Source organism: Mesoplodon densirostris, chromosome 1 (assembly GCF_025265405.1).
Source record: "Mesoplodon densirostris isolate mMesDen1 chromosome 1, mMesDen1 primary haplotype, whole genome shotgun sequence".
Lineage (NCBI taxonomy): Eukaryota > Metazoa > Chordata > Mammalia > Artiodactyla > Ziphiidae > Mesoplodon > Mesoplodon densirostris.
Window position 1 is genome coordinate 143,707,803 of NC_082661.1, and position 21,759 is coordinate 143,729,561.

At 36.3% G+C, this 21,759-nt stretch overlaps 1 protein-coding gene across 9 annotated transcripts in view; it reads right to left on the reverse strand.

Annotated features, from left to right (window-relative positions):
* CEP135 (centrosomal protein 135) overlaps positions 1–21,759 on the reverse strand; it is an 87,857-nt gene that overhangs the window by 59,448 nt on the left and 6,650 nt on the right. For all 9 annotated transcript variants that reach the window (XM_060109370.1, XM_060109379.1, XM_060109396.1 and 6 more), the window contains exons 4-9: positions 21,244–21,411; positions 18,668–18,809; positions 16,675–16,759; positions 6,677–6,805; positions 4,543–4,758; positions 1,848–1,913 (exon numbers count right to left, since the gene is read on the reverse strand). In XM_060109370.1, coding sequence (XP_059965353.1) covers positions 1,848–1,913; positions 4,543–4,758; positions 6,677–6,805; positions 16,675–16,759; positions 18,668–18,809; positions 21,244–21,411 — 806 coding nt within the window. The remainder of the gene's footprint in view (positions 1–1,847; positions 1,914–4,542; positions 4,759–6,676; positions 6,806–16,674; positions 16,760–18,667; positions 18,810–21,243; positions 21,412–21,759) is intronic.

Genomic DNA, 21,759 nt, shown 5'->3' on the forward strand with positions numbered 1-21,759 from the left:
AGTGTGCATACAAACAGCAGTGAACAAACAGCAAAAATCCCTGTCCTCACGGAGCTTACACTGTAGTGAAAACATCAAAACATCTACTTTACATTTATTGACCTCACTGGAGAATTTAAAAATATCTATGAAACTCAAGAGTAGACAACATTTAGCAGGTTTAGCTAATTCAATTATTCAATATTGAGCTGAACTGAATACCTGCAGTTGAATAAAACAGGAAGCAATTGCAATACACTGTTCATAGTGAGCATATAAAAATCAACAAGTATTTGAACACCTACTATGTGCCAGCATATCACAAATGTCTTTGTTTTTTTAATTTACCTTATGACTGCCACCAGAACATTACAGCTTGACTGTAAAAAGAGTATAAGTAATGAGAAAACTTGGAAATTAGTATTAGTCTTTTCAATATTAGTGGAAACTCATCCAATTTAACAGGCTATTAAAAAAAGTTCTTAACAATCTTTTGGATGACCACTTAGAAGTTTCTACCTGTAAGCAAGACATTCTTTCTGCCAGTTCTAGACTCTAAGACTATATGCTGTATCTAGGTTTATGCTGGGATGATTACTAGTTTTCTCATTTGAAGACCACCAGAACAAACAATGACTAGTAAAATGGTTTGTAATGCCAAACAAAATTATTAAAAGACAACTGAGTGCTTTTAATAAAAGTCAACAAAATTTTACAAAGTAACTATCAATTTTTAGTTTAAATATTAGTAAACTGACAAGTCATGAAGTCATTTAAAGAATATAAAATTCATAACAGGTTTTCCAAATTTAAGTGTAACTTGCTACCTATTATATATGATATTAAAGAATTATAAAAATATAAATGAAACTAAATATATACATACAATGGAATATTACTTAGCCATAAAAAGAAGTGATGATACATGCTATGACATGCTTGAACCTTGAAAACATTGTGCTAAGTGAAAGCCAAACACAAAAGGTCACATATTATATAATTCCATTTATACAAAATATCCAGAATAGGCAAATCTATAGAAACAGAAAGCAGACCAGTGGTCGTCAGAGGCTGAGCAGAGGAAAATGAGGGGTGACTGCTAATGGATATGAAGTTTTTTCCTGGAGTGATAAAATGTTCTGGAATTAGATAGTAATGAAAAAAAACACTGCACCTCCTATCTTCCTCCTCACTCTTTTGCCCATGCCAGCCTTCCCAATGGCAAGTTAAAGACTGACCAGACAGCCCCTCAGGGAGTGGATACAAAACTGTGGAAGCAGAGTAGCAATGAAACCCCTGAGAGATGAAGATCATTTTAATACCTTAAATTACTTTCCCACATTTTCCAAGAAACCAGTTCATTCATTTGAATCTCTGATGCCTTTATCTTACTCTGCTTACAATTCAGATGGCTTTCTATTGTCCACTAGAATAAAATCCAAACATCCTGCCATGGTTTAGAATGTCTTCCATAATTTGGACAAACTATGGTTGTGCTACTTTGTGCCTATACCAAAACCGCTGAATTGTTCACTTAAAAGAGTGAATATCATGATAGGTTAATTATATCTTAGTAAAAAAAAAAGTAAAATAAAACAAAAATTTTCTTGATGAAAATGCTGGCAATTCAATATAATAGCAGTCCCCAACCTTTTTGGCACCAGGGACCAGTTTCATGGAAGACCATTTTTCCACGGATGGGGGTGGGGATGGCTCAGGCGGTAATGCGCGTGATGGGGAGTGGCAGATGAAGCTCTGCTCGCCCACCGCTCACCTCCTGCTGTGCGGCCCGGTTCCTAACAGGCCACGGACCGGTACCAGTTCACGGCCCGAGGATTGGGGACCCCTGCAATATAACACCTACTTACCAGTTGAAGTTTTCCCATTGTTTCTTCAAGATTCCGCATTTCAGATAGCTTTTTTTTAATCTCTTTCTAGGAATAAAAAGCCTATTAGGTAAATACCTAAAAGTCAAGAATACTTATCACTAAGTCACAGTACAAATGAGACCAAGCCATTTTTCGAGCAGTTCATGTTCCCTCTCACCAGTGAGATCTGAGGCATTAGCCAGCCCTAGGCCTCAGTTTCAATGAGGAGGAGGCAAAGTTTAGGTTTCTCTTTAATTTCTTGGTATCGTGAATGCTTACAGGGACCTATCTGTAACATGAGAAACGAGAGGGCTACTTGAAAATCTTTTTCTATCTGTATACTTGTAGGACTTTTCTTGACCCTTGATTTTTAGGATTCATCTTGTGGCCCTGTCATTTCCGGACTTTCCTATCTTATTTGCTTTCTCACCACCTGCTACTACCAACCTGGATCCTCTATACTGCAACTGAGAGTGCTGAATGCCAAGATTAAAATATTATAACCTAATAGGCATCTTTTACTGAGCCAAGTTGTCATTCTTGATTACTGCCAATGGGACACGTGAAGCTGTGTTCAATATGTTGTATGCACAGCACAGAATATGCAAAAGGAAGTGGAAAAGGAGAGGAATGAGATATAGGAGTGCTGCAATGAAACTAAAGCCACAAAAGTAAAATTAAAACCGCAATAATTATGTTCTTCATTTTCAAGCCTGTCTTGACTATTCTGGGTCCCTTAAGATTCCACATGAATTTTAGGATTTTTTTTCCTATTTCTGTAAAAAATACCATTGGGATTTGGAGAGGTATTACACTGAATCTGCACATTGTTTTGCGTAGTATGGACATTCGAGCAGTATACAGTCTTCCAATCCGTGAACACAGGGTATCTTTCCATTTATTTCTGTCTTAATTTCTTTCAGCAGTGTTTTATAGCTGTCAGGGTACAAGTCTTTTGCCTCCTTGATTAAGTTTATCCCTAAGTACTTTCTTTTTTGATGCTATTGTAAATGGGATTATTTTCTTAATTTCCTTTTTGTATTTTAATTATTAGCATATAGAAATGCACCAGGTTTTTATGCAATGATTTTGTATCCTGCAAGTTTGCTGAATTTATTAGTTGTTTTTTTTTTTTCTTTTTAATGGAATCTTTAGGGTTTTCTACACATAAGATCATCTCATCTGGAAACATAATTTTACTTCTTTCTTTTAATTTCGATGCCTTTTATTTCTTTTTCTTGCCTAATTCCTCTGGTTAGGACTGCCAGTATTATGTTGAATAGAAGTAGTGAGAATGGGCATCCTTCCCTTGCTCCTAACCTTAGAGGAAAAGTTTTCAGTCTTTTGTCACTGGGTATGATGTTAGCTGTGGGCTTTTCATAATATGGCCTTTATTATGTTGAGGTAGTTTCCTTCTATTCCACTAATTAGTGGAGGTGATACTATAAAATTAACTCATATTATTCAACTGATGTAAAGTAGTGATCTTCAAACTGGGTTATACTCATTCCTGGGATAACATAAAGACTATCCAAGTATTATGTAAAACTATCATATATATATATATATATATATATATAAATAATATATTATTTACAATATATATTATATATATATGTATATATAGTTTTAAGGAATTAATATCTGGATTCTTAATTTGCACATACAGTCCTTCTTAAAAATTATCTACCTGAGAACTTGCTTGTGCTCTAGGTATCATGTGAGTTCTTCTTTCCCACCTCCCCTTCCACAACTGCCTTTTCCCCACTTTTCAAAAGAAGGGCATGCATCTAATGTAATTCTATCTCTACTTATAAAAAACTTCCAAAGCACCAGACAAAAAGATAAGCTGAAATGTTGGAGCTGGCCAAAGCCTTTGATTAAGACACTATTTTCTCCCATTATATCTTACTAAGAGATGTATTTCCAATAAAATTTTACTTTTTAATTTAATAAGTATTTATCAACATTTGTACTACAGTTGTCACTTTGATCCACTGATTACTAATAATTATAATGATAACACTATTTAGAGGAAAATACTAAATACTAACACTCTGAACCTTACAGTCACAGGACATTTTTTAAAATAAAAAATTTCAATTCATGTATTTTTTTAACTGCAGAGACATTTGATATGAGTTATTATAAAAAGATATTCAAGCATAAAATATGTTAAAATAGGATAAAATTTTGTGAGGATTTCAAGAAGGGTCATTTGGATTATACTGGCTATATTTAAAAGAATGATATGACAGTTTTAAGAGATCAATACTTACAACTGATTAGAAATTACATCCTTTGCATCTATTTAAACTTGAAGATGAAAAATGTTAGCTATCAACTTAAAAATGTGCAAGGACATACACAGTTTCAAAAAATACCTTTAAAGATTCATGAGCACAAAATGACCTAGAGGACAAACTTCAGAAGCCTGCTCACAATGCAGAGATAAAAGAACAGAGATGAAAATCTTGTAGGAAAAGAGGATAGAGTCTGGAGGGCTGTCCTAGGAAGAGATGTGCTTCAGAAAGACAAACAACTAGAAAAAGGGCAAGAATTTAGGGGATGTAAACAACACCTTAGAAAAACGTGAATTACAAAACAAACCAAAAGGCCCAAATAGGACATCAAAAGGTCTCAAGCTCACCATACTCTAGGAGAATTAATGAGCACCTCCACAACCTAGACACACCTTTGCTTCCTCAAGTTCTTTGTCGGCAGTCTCGAGCACTTCTTCTTTATGTCTTTCCAACTGCTGTGCTAACTGGTCTATTTCAGTTAATTCCTGGCAGAGTTTTTCATTTTTGTTACTTAAATTAACAACTTCAGTAGTTACTGTTTCCTTGGTTTCCATAAGCTCTTGTATATGCTTTTCCAGGTCTTTATTAGCTTGCTGAAGAAAGTCAACCTAAATTGAATTTGTAATTCATGAGGTATATAAATAGGAAAATTATTAAAATACTGAACTTCCAAAATATTTTAAAATACTATATTTTTTTAAAAATCAAAAGTTAAAACCCCAGCTATTTTACATTTGCAAACTTATACTGTTTCGATTTGCAAAACTGACAGTGTGTGGTTTAGTAAAAATATATATCCACTGTCTTCAATTTTCGAGCATGGAAGGAAAGGATAAGTAAGAAATTTGTGGGAACTTTTTCCCAATACAGAGTTTTAAAAATATGACAAGATTATCACTACAATGATAATATTAGTCTAGAGTGCTGTCCAATATAGTAGCCACTAGCATCCACACATGGCTACTGACCACTTAAAATGTGGCTAGTCCAAACAGAGATGTGCTATAAGTGTAAAATAGAAACAGGATCCCAAAGACTTAGTACAAAAAAAAGTAAAGTGTTGCAATGATATTTGATAACATTGATTACATGTTGAAATGGTAATATTTTGGGTATATTTAGGTAGATATGTTATTAAAATTAATCTCATCTGTTTTCTTTTTATTTTTTAAATCAGGCTACTAGGAAGTTTTAAATAACGTATGTGGCTCATATCCTATTTCTACTGAACAGCACTGCTCGAGAGTTACTACTGATATTTGGGGCTTACTCTATTCTGGTTGCAGTCTAGGCAGCAGTGACATCTAAATTTCTGAAGGTCATGGAAACAACCTAAATGTCCATCAGATGAATGGATAAAGAAGTTGTGGTGTGTAAATATATATACACACACAATGGAATATTACCTAGCCATAAAAAAAAATGAAATAATGCCATTTACAGACACATGGATGGGCCTAGAGATTATCATACTAAATGAAGTAAGTCAGAAAGAGAAAGACAAATACCATAGGATACCACTTATATGTGGAATAAAAAAAATAATACAAATGAACTTATCTACTAAACAGAAACAGACTCACAGACATAGAAAACAAACTTATGGTTACCAAAGGGGTAAGGGGACGGAGGACAGATAAATCAGGAGTTTGGAATTAGCAGATACAAACTACCATATATAAAATAAAGAACAAGGTCCTGCTGTATAGCACAGGGAACTATATTCAATATCATGTAATAAAACATAATGGAAAAGAATATGAAAAAGAATAACATATAATATGTAAAACTGAATCACTTTGCTGTATACCAGAAACACACACATTATAACTCAACTATACTTCAATTAAAAAACAAATAAATAAATTCCTAAAGGTCATTTGTCATGCTTCATAGAAGTCTCTTGTTCTTTCACTCTTAGGTCAAATGCATTACAAGGGAAACCACTATATAGGTAAGTGAAAACTATATGTTTAATTTTTTAATTTATTTTTAAAAATCATCTTTTTTATGTTATAAAAGAAATACTGTCATAAAATTTTTGAAAATGGAGAAAATCATAAAGAAGACTATCCCATCACACAAAAATAAACTTTGTTAGTGTATTTTGGAGTATTCTCTTCTAGTGTTTTCTCTCTCTGAATGCATACACACATTTTTTGTGTGCGTGTGTGTTCACCTAGTGTTTTTCTATTTTTTTATACAGCAGGTTCTTATTAGTCATCAATTCTATACACACACACATTTTTTTTAAAGCAAATTGAAGGTTACATTTTACCTATGGTTTATTCGCTTCTTTTAAATATTTGTCATTATGGTGTATATATTCCTACCTCATTAAATGTTCTTTAAAAACATGATTTTTCAATAGCTGCACCCAATTTTGGATACTTTGACTCTATCAAATTTTTTCCACCGTAAATAATAGCCAAGCAAACAACCCTGTCACCTTCACAAACCCATAGACCATTAAAAACACTTATGATTTTATATGCTCAGTGAAATAATTGTAATAAAAGTCATTACCTGAATATTTAAATGAGCAATAAGCTTTTCGTTGGCTTTATTTCTAGTCTCCAGAGAAAGGATATCAGGGGAACGACCCTCATCCAATGCAACCGATAGTCGTTCTATCTCTCGTTCTCTTAGTTCAATCTGAAGACATAAAGTCATGCTATTATTTTAAAAACTTGAGTTCTGAACTGAAATGATTAACACCTGACAAACATTTATTTGGATATACTTCCATTTTTCTTAGGTCCCACAATATATACAAAAGATTAACATTCATATATATACCCACACATAAATGGGATTATGAAATGCATTTATGCAGAGCAAAAATATACACAGAAAATATCAACCTAAGAATTGTCAACATAGGTTTTATAAGTATTTTTATTGAAGAGATTCTTCCTAATTTAATTTTTTTGTTTTGTTTTTTCCTCCTCTAAGAGTAGGCAATGTTTATATAAAAAGAAACTACTAACTACTGGAACTGAGTCTGAACTACTTCACTGCCTGGTGGAATAAATGTGGGATAAACAAATGAATGTAAAACACAAAGGAAAGTGATTTGCTACTGAAACTCAATATTAAAAAGGACATGAGGCTGGAGTGAATTTAATTAATTATCTATTATTTAGAAAACAACAGACTATGATTAAAAACATCACTACCAACCACAAATTCACATACAAGAATCTGGAAAAACCGGAACCTGAACCAAGATGGCAGAGTAGAATGACGTGCTCTCACTCCCTCTTGTGAGAACACAAGAATCACTACTAGCTGCTGGACAATCAGACAGGAAGACACTGGAACTCACCAAAAAAGATACCCTACATCCAAAGACAAAGGAGAAGCCACGTGAGATGGCAAGAGGGGCGCAATCACAGTAAAATCAAATCCCATAACTGCTGGGTGGGTGACTCACAGACTGGAGAACACATACCACAGAAGTCCACCCAGGGGAGTGAAGGTTCTGAGCCCCACGTCAGGCTTCCCAACCTGGGGGTCTGGCAATGGGAGGAGGAATTCCTAGACTTACAGACTTTGAAAGCTAGTGGGATTTGACTACAGGACTTCGAAAGGACTGGGGGAAACAGAGACTCCACTCTAGGAGGGCACACACAAAGTGGTGAGCGCACTGGGACCCAGGGGAAGGAGCAGTGACCCCAGGGAAGACTGAACCAGACCTACCTGCTAGTGTTGGAGGGTCCCCTGCAGAGGCGGGGGGGTGGCTGTGGCTCACCGTGGGGACAAGGACACTGGCAGCAGAAGTTCTGGGAAGTACTCCTTGGCCTGAGCCCTCCCAAAGTCTGTCATTAGCCCCACCAAAGAGCCCACCATAGGCTCCAGTGTTGGGTTGCCTCAGGCCAAACAACCAACAGGGAGGGAACCCAGCCCCACCCAACAACATTCAAGCAGATTAAAGTTTTACTGAGCTCTGCCCACCAGAGCAACAGTCAGCTCTACCCACCACAAGTCCCTCCCATCAGGAAACCTACACAAGCCTCTTATATAGCCTCATCCACCAGAGGGCAGACAGCAGAAGCAAGAAGAACTACAATCCTGCAGCCTGTGGATCAAAAATCACATTCACATAAAGATAGACAAGATGAAAAGGCAGAGGGCTATGTACCAGATGAAGGAACAAGATAAAACCCCAGAAAAACAACTAGATGAAGTGGAGATAGGCAACCTTCCAGAAAAACAATTCAGAATAATGATAGTGAAGATGATCCAGGACCTTGGAAAAAGAATGGAGGCAAAGATTGAGAAGATACAAGAAGTGTTTAACAAAGACCTAGAAGAATTAAAGAAGAAACGAACAGAGATGAACAATACAATAACTGAAATGAAAACTACACTAGAAGAAATCAATAGCGGAATAACTGAGGCAGAAGAACAGATAAGTGATCTGGAAGACAGAATGGTGGAATTCACTGTTGTGGAACAGAATAAAGAAAAGAGAATGAAAAGAAATGGAGACAGCCTAAGAGACCTCTGGGACAACAATAAACGCAACAACATTTGCATTATAGGGGTCTCAGAAGGAGAAGAGAGAGAGAAAGGACCCGAGAAAATATATGAAGAGATTATAGTCAAAAACTTCCCTAACATGGGAAAGGAAATAGCCATCCAAGTCCAGGAAATACAGCGAGTGCCACATAGAATAAACCCAAGGAGAAACACGCCAAGACACATAGTACTCAAATTGGCAAAAATTAAAGACAAAGAAAAATTATTGAAAGCAGCAAGGGAAAAATGACAAATAACATACAAGGGAAATCCCATAAAGTTAACAGCTGATTTCTCCGCAGAAACTCTACAAGCTAGAAGGGAGTGGCATGATATACTTAAAATGATGAAAGGGAAGAAACTACAACCAAGATTACTCTACCCAGCAAGGATCTCATTCAGATTCGATGGAGAAATCAAAAGCTTTACAGACAAGCAAAAGCTAAGAGAATTCAGCACCACCAAACCAGCTCTACAACAAAAGCTAAAGGAACTTCTCTAAGTGGGAAACACAAGAGAAGAAAAGGATCTACAAAAACAAACCCAAAACAATTAAGAAAATGGTCATAGGAACATACATATCAATAATTACCTTAAACGTGAATGGATTAAATGCTCCAACCAAAAGACACAGGCTTGCTGAATGGATACAAAAACAAGACCCATATATATGCTGTCTACAAGAGATCCACTTCAGACCTAGGGACACATACAGACTGAAAGTGAGGGGATGGAAAAAGATACTCCATGTAAATGGAAATCAAAAGAAAGTTGGAGTAGCAATATTCATATCTGATAAAACAGACTTTAAAATAAAGAATGTTACAAGAGACAAGGAAGGACACTACATAATGATCAAGGGATGAATCCAAGAAGAAGATATAACAATTATAAATATATATGCACCCAACATAGGAGCACCTCGATACATAAGGCAACTACTAACAGCTATAAAAGAGGAAATCGACAGTAACACAATAATGGTGGGGGACTCTAACACCTCACTTACACCAATGGACAGATCATCCAAAATGAAAATAGATAAGGACACAGAAGCTTTAAATGACACAATAGATCAGATAGATTTAATTGATATTTATAGGACATTCCATCTGAAAACAGCAGATTACACTTTCTTCTCAAGTGCGTATGGAACATTCTCCAGGATAGATCACATCTTGGGTCCCAAATCAAGCCTCAGTAAATTTAAGAATATTGAAATCATATCAAGCATCTTTTCTGACCACAGCGCTATGAGATTAGAAATGAATTACAGAGGAAAAAATGTAAAAAACACAAACACATGGAGGTTAAACAATACATTACTAAATAACCAAGAGATCACTGAAGAAATCAAAGAGGAAATCAAAAAATACCTAGAGACAAATGACAATGAAAACACGATGATCCAAAACCTATGGGATGCAGCAAAAGCAGTTCTAAGAGTGAAGTTTATAGCTATACGAGCCGACCTCAAGAAACGAAAAATCTCAAATAAACAATCTAACCTTACATCTAAAGGAACTAGAGAAAGAAGAACACACAAAACCCTAAGTTAGCAGAAGGAAAGAAATTGTAAAGATCAGAGCAGAAATAAATGAAACAGAAACAAAGAAAACAATAGCAAAGATCAATAAAGCTAAAAGCTGGTTCTTTGAGAAGATAAACAAAATTGATAAACCATTAGCCAGGCTCATCAAGAAAAAGAGGCAGCGGACTCAAATCAATAAAGTTAGAAATGAAAAAGGAGAAGTTACAACAGACACTGCAGAAATACAAAGAATCCTAAGAGACTACTGCAAGCAACACTATGCCAATAAAAGGGACAACCTGGAAGAAATGGACAAAATCTTAGAAAGGTATAACCTTCCAAGACTGAACCAGGAAGAAATAGAAAACATGAACAGACCAATCACAAGTAATGAAATGGAAACTGTGATTAAAAATCTTCCAACAGGGCCTACCTGGTGGCGCAAGTGGTTGAGAGTCCGCCTGCCGATCAGGGGATACGGGTTCATGCCCCGGTCTGGGAGGATCCCATATGCCGCGGAGCGGCTGGGCCCGTGAGCCATGGCCGCTGAGCCTGCGCGTCCGGAGCCTGCGCGTCCGGAGCCTGTGCTCCGCGGCGGGGGAGGCCACAGCGGTGAGAGGCCCGCATACCGCAAAAAAAAAAAAAAAAAAAAAAAAAAAAATCTTCCAACAAACAAAAGTCCAGGACCAGATGGCTTCACAGGTGAATTCTGTCAAACATTTAGAGAAGAGCTAACACCCAGCCTTCTCAAACTCTTCCAAAAAGTTGCAGAGGAAGGAACACTCCCAAACTCATTCTATGAGGCCACCATCACCCTGATACCAAAACCAGACAAAGATACAAAAAAAAAAAAAAAGAAAGAAAATTACAGACCAATATCACTGATGAACATAGATGCAAAAATCCCCATCAAAATACTAGCAAACCGAATCCAACAACACATTAAAAGGATCATACACCATGATCAAGTGGGATTTATCCCAGGGATGCAAGGATTCTTCACAATACACAAATCAATCAATGTGATACACCATATTAACAAATTGGAGAATAAAATCCATATGATCATCTCAATAGATGCAGAAAAAGCTTTTGACAAAATTCAACACCCATTTATGATAAAAACTCCCCAGAAAGTGGGCACAGAGGGAACCTACCTCAAGATAATAAAGGCCATACATGACAAACCCACAGCAAACATCATTCTCAATGGTGAAAAACTGAGAGCATTTCCTCTAAGATCAGGTACAAGACAAGGATGTCCACTCTCACCACTATTATTCAACATAGGTTTGGAAGTCCTAGCCACGGCAATCAGAGAAGTAAAAGAAATAAAAGGAATACATATTGGAAAAGAAGAAGTAAAACTGTCACTGTTTGCAGATGACATGATACTATACACAGAGAGTCCTAAAAATGTCACCAGAAAACTACTAGAGCTAATCAATGAATTTGGTGAAGTTGCAGGATACAAAATTAATGCACAGAAATCTCTTGCATTCCTATACACTAATGATGAAAAATCTGAAAGAGAAATTAAGGAAATACTCCATTTACCACTGCAACAAAAAGAATAAAATACCTAGGAATAAACCTACCTAGGGAGACAAAAGACCTGTATGCAGAAAAGTATAAGACACTGATGAAAGAAATTAAAGATGATACCAACAGATGGAGAGATACACCATGTTCTTGGATTGGAAGAATCAATATTGTGAAAATGACTCTACTACCCAAAGCAATCTACAGATTCAATGCAATCCATATCAAATTACCAATGGCATTTTTTACAGAACTAGAACGAACAATCTTAAAATTTGTATTGAGACGCAAAAGACCCCGAATAGCCAATGCAGTATTGAGGGAAAAAAACGGAGCTGCAGGAATCAGACTCCCTGACTTCAGACTATACTACAGAGCTACAGTAATCAAGACAATATGTTCCTGACACAAAAACAGAAGCATAGATCAATGGAACAAGATAGAAAGCCCAGAGGTAAACTCACGCACCTATGGTCAACTAATCTATGACAAAGGAGGCAAGGATATACAATGGAGAAAAGACAGTTTCAATAAGTGGTGCTGGGAAAACTGGACAGCTACATGTAAAGTAATGAAATTAGAACACTCCCTAACACCATACACAAGAATAAACTCCAAATGTTTAATGTAAATTAAACCTAAATGTAAGAGCAGACACTATAAAAGTTTTAGAGGAAAACATAGGAAGAACACTCTGACATAAATCACAGCAAGATCTTTTTTGATCCACCTCCTAGAGTAATGGAAATAAAAACAAAAATAAACAAATGGGACCTAATGAAACTTCAAAGCTTTTGCACAGCAAAGGAACCCATAAACAAGAAAAGACAACCCTCAGAATGGGAGAAAATATTTGCAAACGAATCAACAGACAAAGGATTAATCTCCAAAATATATAAACAGCTCATGCAGCTCAATATTAAATAAACAAACAACCCAATCCAAAAATGGGCAGAAGACCTAAATAGACAGTTCTCCAAAGAAGACATACAGATGGCCAAGAAGCACATGAAAAGCTGTTCAACATCACTGATGATTAGAGAAATGCAAATCAAAACTACAATGAGGTATCACCTCACACCAGTTAGAATGGGCTTCATCAGAAAATCTACAAACAACAAATGCTGGAGAGGGTGTGGAGAAAAGGGAACCCTCTTGCACTGCTGGTGGGAATGTAAATTGATACAGCCACTATGGAGAACAGTATGGAGGTTCTTTAAAAAACTAAAAATAGAACTACCATATGACCCAGCAATCCCACTACTGGGCATATACCGAGGAAACCATAATTCAAAAAGACACCCCAATGTTCATTGCAGCACTATTTACAATAGCCAGGTCATGGAAGCAACCTAAATGCCCATCGACAATGAATGGATAAAGAAGTTGTGGAACATATATACAATGGAATATTACTCAGCCATAAAAAGGAACGAAATTGGGTCATTTGTTGAGACGTGGATGGATCTAAAGACTGTCATACAGAGTGAAGTAATCCAGAAAGAGAAAAACAAATATCGTATATTAACGCAAATATGTGGAACCTAGAAAACCGGTTCATCTGTACCATTTTTCAGGGCAGAAGTTGAGAGACAGATGTCGAGAGAAAACGTATGGACACCAAGGGGGGAAAACCGCGGCGGGGTGGGGATTGTGGTGTGATGAATTGGGCGATTGGAATTGACATGTATACACTGATGTGTATAAAACTGATGACTAATAATAACCTGCTGTATAGAAAAATAAATAAAATAAAATTCAAATATTAAAAAAAAAGTACCTAGAAAAACCCCCACACTTTCAATCTTTGGTTTTCTTTCCCAAAAAATTTGAAAACAAAAACCAAGTATTCAATTTAACAAACAATTATTGAGCTTTGTTCTAAGTATACAAAGATGAATAAAACACAGTCCCTTACTTTCAGGAACACACAGCTTTACAGGAAAAGCAAGCAAGCTAACCAATAATTGCTTTAATATGTTATTCAATGGTAGAAAAATAGAAATAGGTATATGGTACCAAAGTAGTCAAGGGAATAAAGTGATTTAGACTCCATAATATAGTCATGTCTATCGAAATTAATGAAGGGCTTATCAAATAAACAAGTCTAAAAAACTTATTAATGATGCTAGGTAGAGAAGAAAGGAGGGATGTTCCAGGCAGTGACAGAGAAGCATAAAGCAACACGATATGTTTGAGGGAGCAGAAATGACTCAGTATGACTGTACTGTAATGTGCGAGGAAACTAATAGGTGGAGATGAGTCTGAAGAATTAGGCAGGAACTAATTATGATAAGCACTGAATACTCCAGTGGGAGAAATATTACTCTGGACTAAAGGATGAATTTGATAAGAATAAGACCAGAGGCAGGAAGACCTCTTTCTTGTAGGAATATATGAGAGATGACTAGGGCCAGTGGGATAGGGCAGAGCAGAAGTAGTGAGTTTAAGAAGCACTCAGAACTGACAGAGCATGGTGAGTGGTGTGTGACAGGAGGAGAATGAGATCTAGAAAGACTACAGAATGTTGGCTTGGGCAAATGCTGATGCTTCCAACCAAAGTAGAGAATATAGGAGGAAAAAGAGATTTGAGACAGATGTTGGCAAGTTCAGTACTAGGCATATGTGTACAGAGAGCATTCATCCAAGTGGAATTGCCCCATGTCAAGTTGGGTGTATGGGTCTGGACCTCAGCAGAGAGGTTTGAGCCTGAGACACTGGGGAGTCATCAGTATTCAGGTAATAAACTAAGAGAATGGATGAGACTATTTGAGAAAACACAGAGGGAGAGGAGACGGAGTCAAAGACAGAATCTTGAGAAACAGTGCTATTTTAGGGAGCAGGCAAAGGAAAAAAGCAAAGAAGATATTGTAAGAGGTTAAAAAAAAAAAAGCAAGAAAAGGAAAACCAAAAGAAAATGAAGCCATGGATGAGTTTCAGAGAAAAATTATGAATGATGTCAAATACCTCAGAGTGGGTCACGAAAATGAAGACTTAAAGTATCCTTCTGGAGGTAGCAATTAATGTCAGTGGTATCAATTAGTAGATCAATTTATAAAGTGTGGGACAGAAGCCAGACTGCAAAAGGTTACGGAGTGAACAGGAGGTGAAGAAGCAGAGAAAGAAGAATAAGATACTCTTTAGAGAAGTACTTATGAGGGAGAAGACATTAATTAGCAAGAGGGAAAAGTAGTTAAAAGCGATTTTTAAAGGGATATTAGTGATGCTCCTCACCGGACTGTTAAGAAGACTAAAAAATTTATAATTGTAAAGCGGCCATGTAAGCTTGTTAAAGAATAACTGATTAAAGCAATATCCTAAGGAGAAGAGAGGGAATGGGGCCAAGTGCACAGGCAGAAAGACTAAACCTTAAACAGGAAGAAGCACCACCCTACCCACTAAGTCTTAAGGAGAGCCTGAGTGTGAATATTGCTCATTTTAAAGGGGTAGAGATAGGAAATTGAAAAAAAGTTGATATCCTGAGAAGGAGGGTCTTATAGGCCAGGGAAAGAGCTTGAAGAGAACAGTAAAATCTGGAATATATGCTGAGAAAAACAGAACAAGTCCAAGCAAAAAAAGAAAAAAAACTGATAGGGAACAGAGTGGACTCAATCAAGATTGATAACCACAATAAATTGGTGGTTTCAATCAGAATGGTCAGGTTATTTTCTCCAAACACCCCAGCCACCTCATGCAGAGATAGTAAAGATTGGTCAGTTTATGTTCATAAAGTACTTGGAAAAAAATATGATGAAAGAATGACTGAATATAAACTGAAAAATATCAATACAATTCATCTCATGTGCATATTTGATATCTTCAACATCTCTCCATGAAGTAAGTTTTTTGGTTGACATTATAACAATTCCTTTTAACTCCATTTTATCCAAGTAATCTTCAAAGTACTTTATAAACTTAACAGTTACACCAACACATAAGTCACATCTATATTTGTATGTGCAGATTTCTTCACTCCAAAAAAACGTAGTCATGTGCAGAAAATGAAAAACATGTTACCCAATTTAAACTTCAGTAAGCATGTTAAGAAAGAAAGCCTATAATTATCCAAGTCAGAATTTAGCCAAGACATCAACAGAAAGTACGAAAGAACAAAGCTTGTTAAAGTTATAATCTAACTCTGCATCTATTAATTCCCCTGCTTCTTCAGAAAACTGTGTTATGGGGTACTAGTGCTTGTAGCAAAAACATGCAACAAATACGGCAACACAGAAAAGTAACTTTCAAAGAGCCTTATATTCAAAATGACAAAATCTATAGTAAGATTAAAAAATTATTTAAAATACCATTACAAAGCATAACACACTTGAAGAACATAGCGGTAAGACAGGAATAAAGACACAGACCTACTAAAGAATGTACTTGAGGATATGGGGAGGGGGAAGGGTAAGCTGTGACAAAGTGAAAGAGCGGCATGGACATATATACACTACCAAACGTGAGGTAGATAGCTAGTGGGAAGCAGCCGCATAGCACAGGGAGGACCGCCTGGAGGGGTGGGATAGGGAGGGTGGGAGGGAGAGGCAAAAGGGAGGGGATATGGGAACATATGTATATGTATAACTGATTTAATAAAAAAAAAATTATTTAAAATACTATTACAAAGCATAACACACTTTAATAAAATACCTCCTGAGATGCAAATAGTTAATATCATTATATTTGGGGAGACAGATGATTCACCTTAAAAAATCAAAACAAAACAAAAAACTACTATTCACCTCCATGCATAATGAAGGGAATGGACTGAATGCCCTGAAGCCATCTAAGCCATTCCATCTATTAATTCTAAATATTAACAAATTTATGAAAAAGAAGAACTGTATTAAAAACTCAGTATCGGTAATATCAAATATAACTTAATTTCACTTACAATCACACCTACTATGCAAATAAATAAAAATCCTACCTGCTTGTTATAATCTTTCAGTCCACTTTCCATCACTGCTGACTTTTCTTGTAACTGGTAGACTTCTTGCTGAAGTTCTTGAATTCTGAAACACATTTATAACTAATGTCAATATACTTTTGTTAAGAAATACAAAATAACAAGAAGTGAAACTTGAAACTAGATGCCTTCTCTTAAAAACCCTCTACTTTTTGTTTCTCAGTGAGGTTAGAGGTGCTGTGCCAAAGGGTTCCAAAGCCACAGCGTAGAGTACATCATCTTGCAGATTTAATTTTCCAAGAATAGATAAAAAATTGAGTGGTAAATAATTTGAAACTCAGATACATTATGCCTACTACTGCATTTTGATCCTCAGGACAACTCTTCCAGGTACAGTTGCCAATTCTCAGGTTCAGGGAACTAAGCGTCTAGTCCAAAATTCACAATATTATAAAGTGAAATAAGGGATCCTACATGACCCTGTATTTTCTAATGAACTATCCTGCGATCCTAGAAAAAAGAAAAATATTGAGAAATACTACTATTTTCCAGGTAACTACAGCAAAAAACCTACTTCTTTCCAGAACTCGTTAATTCTAAGAGAAACAAGATTTGTCTAAATTATCTGAATTCTGCAACTGCCCAAATGTATTTGTTTTACATCAAACTTTGCCATGCATTAACATAAATATGACACAACCACTTGCATACTGGAAAAATAAAGCCTGAAGCCAGGTCTGCTTTTAAGAGAGATTTTCCACGCAGTAAGGTGAGTAAGGCTAAACACTGCTCGTCCCTACCATTACTGGAACCAACATTTCCTACTAATCTAGGTGTAGGAGAGGAGTATGTATGCAACCACACTTATATATGCACAAATGACTCTGAATACAGTTAAATGTGCACATGCAAATTAAAACAAACAAGATAATCCAGAGACTAATGCTACCTATGATGGTTTGATAGAAAAGAGGAATGAAGAAGAATGTTAAGGTGAAAGAAAAAGACAGAAAATGATAACACATGTAGCCCCCAAAAACTTCTTGCATAATACTAACACATTGTCTAAGCCCCAGATTATAACTGTACCAGAAAAACGAAACACAAGATATTTCATGGGTAAGGTCAGATAACTATATAAATACAGGTACATAATACTGTGTGAGAAGAACTGAGCTAAAAGATCCTAATTAGTCCCTCAATCAATGTCTTTTTTTTTTTTTTGCTATATTGTGATTAATAAAGTAGAAAACTCCCCCATATTCTCTGCATAACCTACAAAGTAAAAAGCTAACTGCACTAACCATTTCCCCTAGTGTGTTCTGTATTTTAAACTGTTTCTGCAGCTAAGACCACAGAGGCTGTCACTAGTGCTCTCTCACTCCTCTGTACCTCTTACAATTTTCTTAATGGCATTTTGTGTATTTCCCTTGTCTCATCTTTATTATACTGGGTTATAAGCTTCTAAAAAGCTGCAACACCACCTTATTCATCTTTACATCCCCAGAACAGTTACATAGTGCCTTTTCCAGACAGCTTAATGAAGTTTTAATTAAAACAATTTATATCTGATTCCAATTTAAGGAAATATCAACATATAGAGCTAGAGAATCATGAAGCAGAATTTCAAAGCCAGTTACAAGTCTACTCATGTCTACTGGTATTTGACAAAAATCTGAAGTAATAAAGAGTCTGTAAAAGATTTACTGGGTGATGAAACTAAATGTCAAAGCAACTCTACTGAAATAGGCTCTAGATGGCACTAAATTGTTTTAAATCAAATATGGACAGAAACATCAGATATATGATCTCTTTGAAATCAAAAGTTTCAAAACAAGTAAAAACCTTCTATATTCAGAATACACTCAGAAAGCATTTACTGAGTGCTTGTACAAAGTTCTGTGCTAGGCACCAGAGATATGCTAGTTAAGAAGACAGAAGCCCTACTATGAAGAAACTGAAGGCGAACCAAGTGATCAATTAACTAAAGCCAACAAAGAATTATTTAATGCACCTGTTATCAGCCACTTGCAGGAGGTCTGCAATGTAAGGGTCATCTGGCTGAGGAACTGGATAAGAACTGACTTCAGAGGGAGGGACTGGTTCGTCAATTTGCATACGCTGGCGCCTGAAAGCAATACTTCTTTTCTTGCCACCTAAAAAAAGCAAATGTGTATTTCAAAAAAAAAAAATGTAAAACAAAACACTGTCTTAGAATTAAATATTTCAGAAGGTTAGCCTTTTAGTTATAAAGTGTGTCTCTAGCTCATATTACATACTGATAAAATGTTTTCTCCCTTATATATAAATACCCACCTGATCTTTAAACAATGCATTCCTGAAAACCTCAACAAGATATGGTTATAAAATAAGCTCTATTTTCTGCATGCTTGGTACATATGCCCAGATTTAATCTGTTCCTCCAGGAGATGAGGACCAGACTTCGGCAAGATTAAAAGTTGAGTGTGCCTTGTGGTATTCGCTATTATGAGCTCAAGAAATCAGCAGCAGAAAACTGTCAAACGAGGAGCTTAAGGTAGTGATAACTAAAATAAACATGCTTATTAAGCAATGCCAAAGGAGAAGATAACTGAAACTTTAAGAAGCAAAATTAGTATATAGCGGAATGTATACCCTGAATTAGTATAATTTCTTAATTAGTAAATTGTCTCAATTATCCTTAAAACCAGCAGGAGTAATTTATTTTTATGGTTAGATATATCCTGCCTTGGTCCAAGCCACATGGATAATTTACCTTTTCCAGTATCTGGCCAAGATTAGACATGTACTTGAAAAACTAATTGACCCTCACAAAGAACAAACATAACTCTCAACTTTGTCTTCATTAGAATCCTAACAAATTTTTTATACTCCTAATCTTTTGTTTTGAGGATGAAGAAACTGGGTCAAAAGTATTTAAATTACCTGCTTGTATACACACCTGAACAGGTAAACCATTTTCTTCTTCCCTTATCTCCTGGTTTTCCTCCTTGGTTGCTCCTCAGTTTCTTTCAAAGACCCTCTTCTTCCACCTGTGCCTTAAATGCCCATTTTCCTAGGGTCTGTCTTTGGTTCTCTCTTTCCAGTCTACATAATCTTATTAGATAATTCCTACCACATTCAGAGCTTCAATTCTCATGAAATTCCAATGATTCCCAAATGTGAATCTCCATCTGGGATCATACTGCTGAGAACAGATCTACATATCCCACTGTATACTAGAAATCTGTGTGAATGTCCTGTAGGTATAACATACTCAACACACCCTTTGTGGAGGGTGGACTCCTGTTCTGCTTTCCACATTCTCTATCTTAAGAAATACTACCATCATCCACCCACTCATTCCCTTCAAACAGAAATTTAGGAATTCCTCTACTTCCCAAGTCTACAACATTCAGTCACTAAATTTTAGAGGTTACACCTCCTAAATCTCTCTTGAATCTGTCCCACTCTTTTTTTTGTGTGTGTGTGGTATGCGGGCCTCTCACTGTTGTGGCCTCTCCCGTTGTGGAGCACAGGCTCCGGACGCGCAGGCTCAGCGGCCATGGCTCACGGGCCTGGCCGCTCCACGGCATGTGGGATCTTCCCAGACCGGGGCACGAACCCGTGTCCCCTGCATCGGCAGGCGGACTCTCAACCACTGCGCCACCAGGGAAGCCCTCTGTCCCACTCTTTTCTCAGAAAATCTATCCTCTTTTTTGTTCTCTTAATCTTCTAGGTACTTCTGAGATCTTCTCCCACATTTCTCCATCTTTTCTGCCTTTGGCTCATGGTCCTCCCTCTCCATCTCATTTCCTGCCATTTCAAGTCCCACTGATTCCTCCCCGACCCTGACCCCTCGGTTCACAATTCCTCAACTCTCATGAGTCTCCTCTTCACTCAGCTATAGGCACACAATAACATGATTACGCCTGGACTTTGTCACTGGTTAGAACTATGCCAGTGCCCAGCTCTTCAACTCTCTTCTGATGGCAATCTTCATTCTGACCAAATTACTTAAGTCTCTACCTAGTCTCATAATTCAGCCCTTTCCTACACCTCACTTACTTCCATAATCTTAATCCCACGGTTTAGACATCTCAATGATCTGGTTACTAGTACTGGAGATTGTTCCACTGACTTTATGCCCAGACAACCACCAGCTCTGCATATACCCCAACATGTCTTTTTTCTTGCTTCAGAACTACTGAGCATAAAGCTAAAAAAGAGTAAAATAAACTAAGAAATAAGAAAGTACATCATTTCCAAATTCTTTAATGAGTATGAATTACTTTTATAACTGAAATAATAATAATGATAAAAATAATAGAAAAAAGAATTTAAATTAATGATTAAGGAAATAAAACTCTGGGCACTGAAGCCAGACTACTTGTATCTAAGAAGTTATTATTACATAAATTTCTAAGCACATGTATAGAATATAAGCTGGATCTTCAGAAATAAATTTAAAAGTTTTTGTGACTAGCCAAGTACATCTTTTCAAATACTAAAGTCTAAGCATGAAAATCCAAAGTCCCATTTCAGTCAACAGTTCTAGTATCTTTAAAATATTACATGCGTACAATTTGTTTTGAGAGGGAACAGACTCACCTGGGGTTTGTACTATAGCTTGCCAATTCTTTTCTTGAAGTTGTTGAATTTTTTCATTCTTAGCTTTACTCTCTTTCTCCAAAAGTTTGAGTTTATGAACATATTGATTATTTAGAAATTTCAGATCAGCTGTTTCACGTGCACACTTTTTCAATGTGGTTTTCAACTCTTAAAATGAAGAAGATTCAAAGAGTATTTTACAATCTAGAAATTCTTCCATTTCACAAATACAAAAAGTCATAGTAAATTGAAAGGCTCCACCTGATTCTCATGTATGCTTTGTTAGAAAGGCTATACCTTTTCTACCACTGTTAAGAAACTGCAAATAAGTCACTAAGCACAAAAAGGAATTATATTTTTCTTCTGTGGTATGAGCCTAATATAAATCATGGCTTTTGATCCAGTAAATTGAATATGAAGCTAAGGGAGTATGAATTCACGCCAGGTATCAGACAGGGCTTCCTTTGAATATAAGAAGATTTTATAATAAGTTAGCCATATAATTACCCTTTGCCC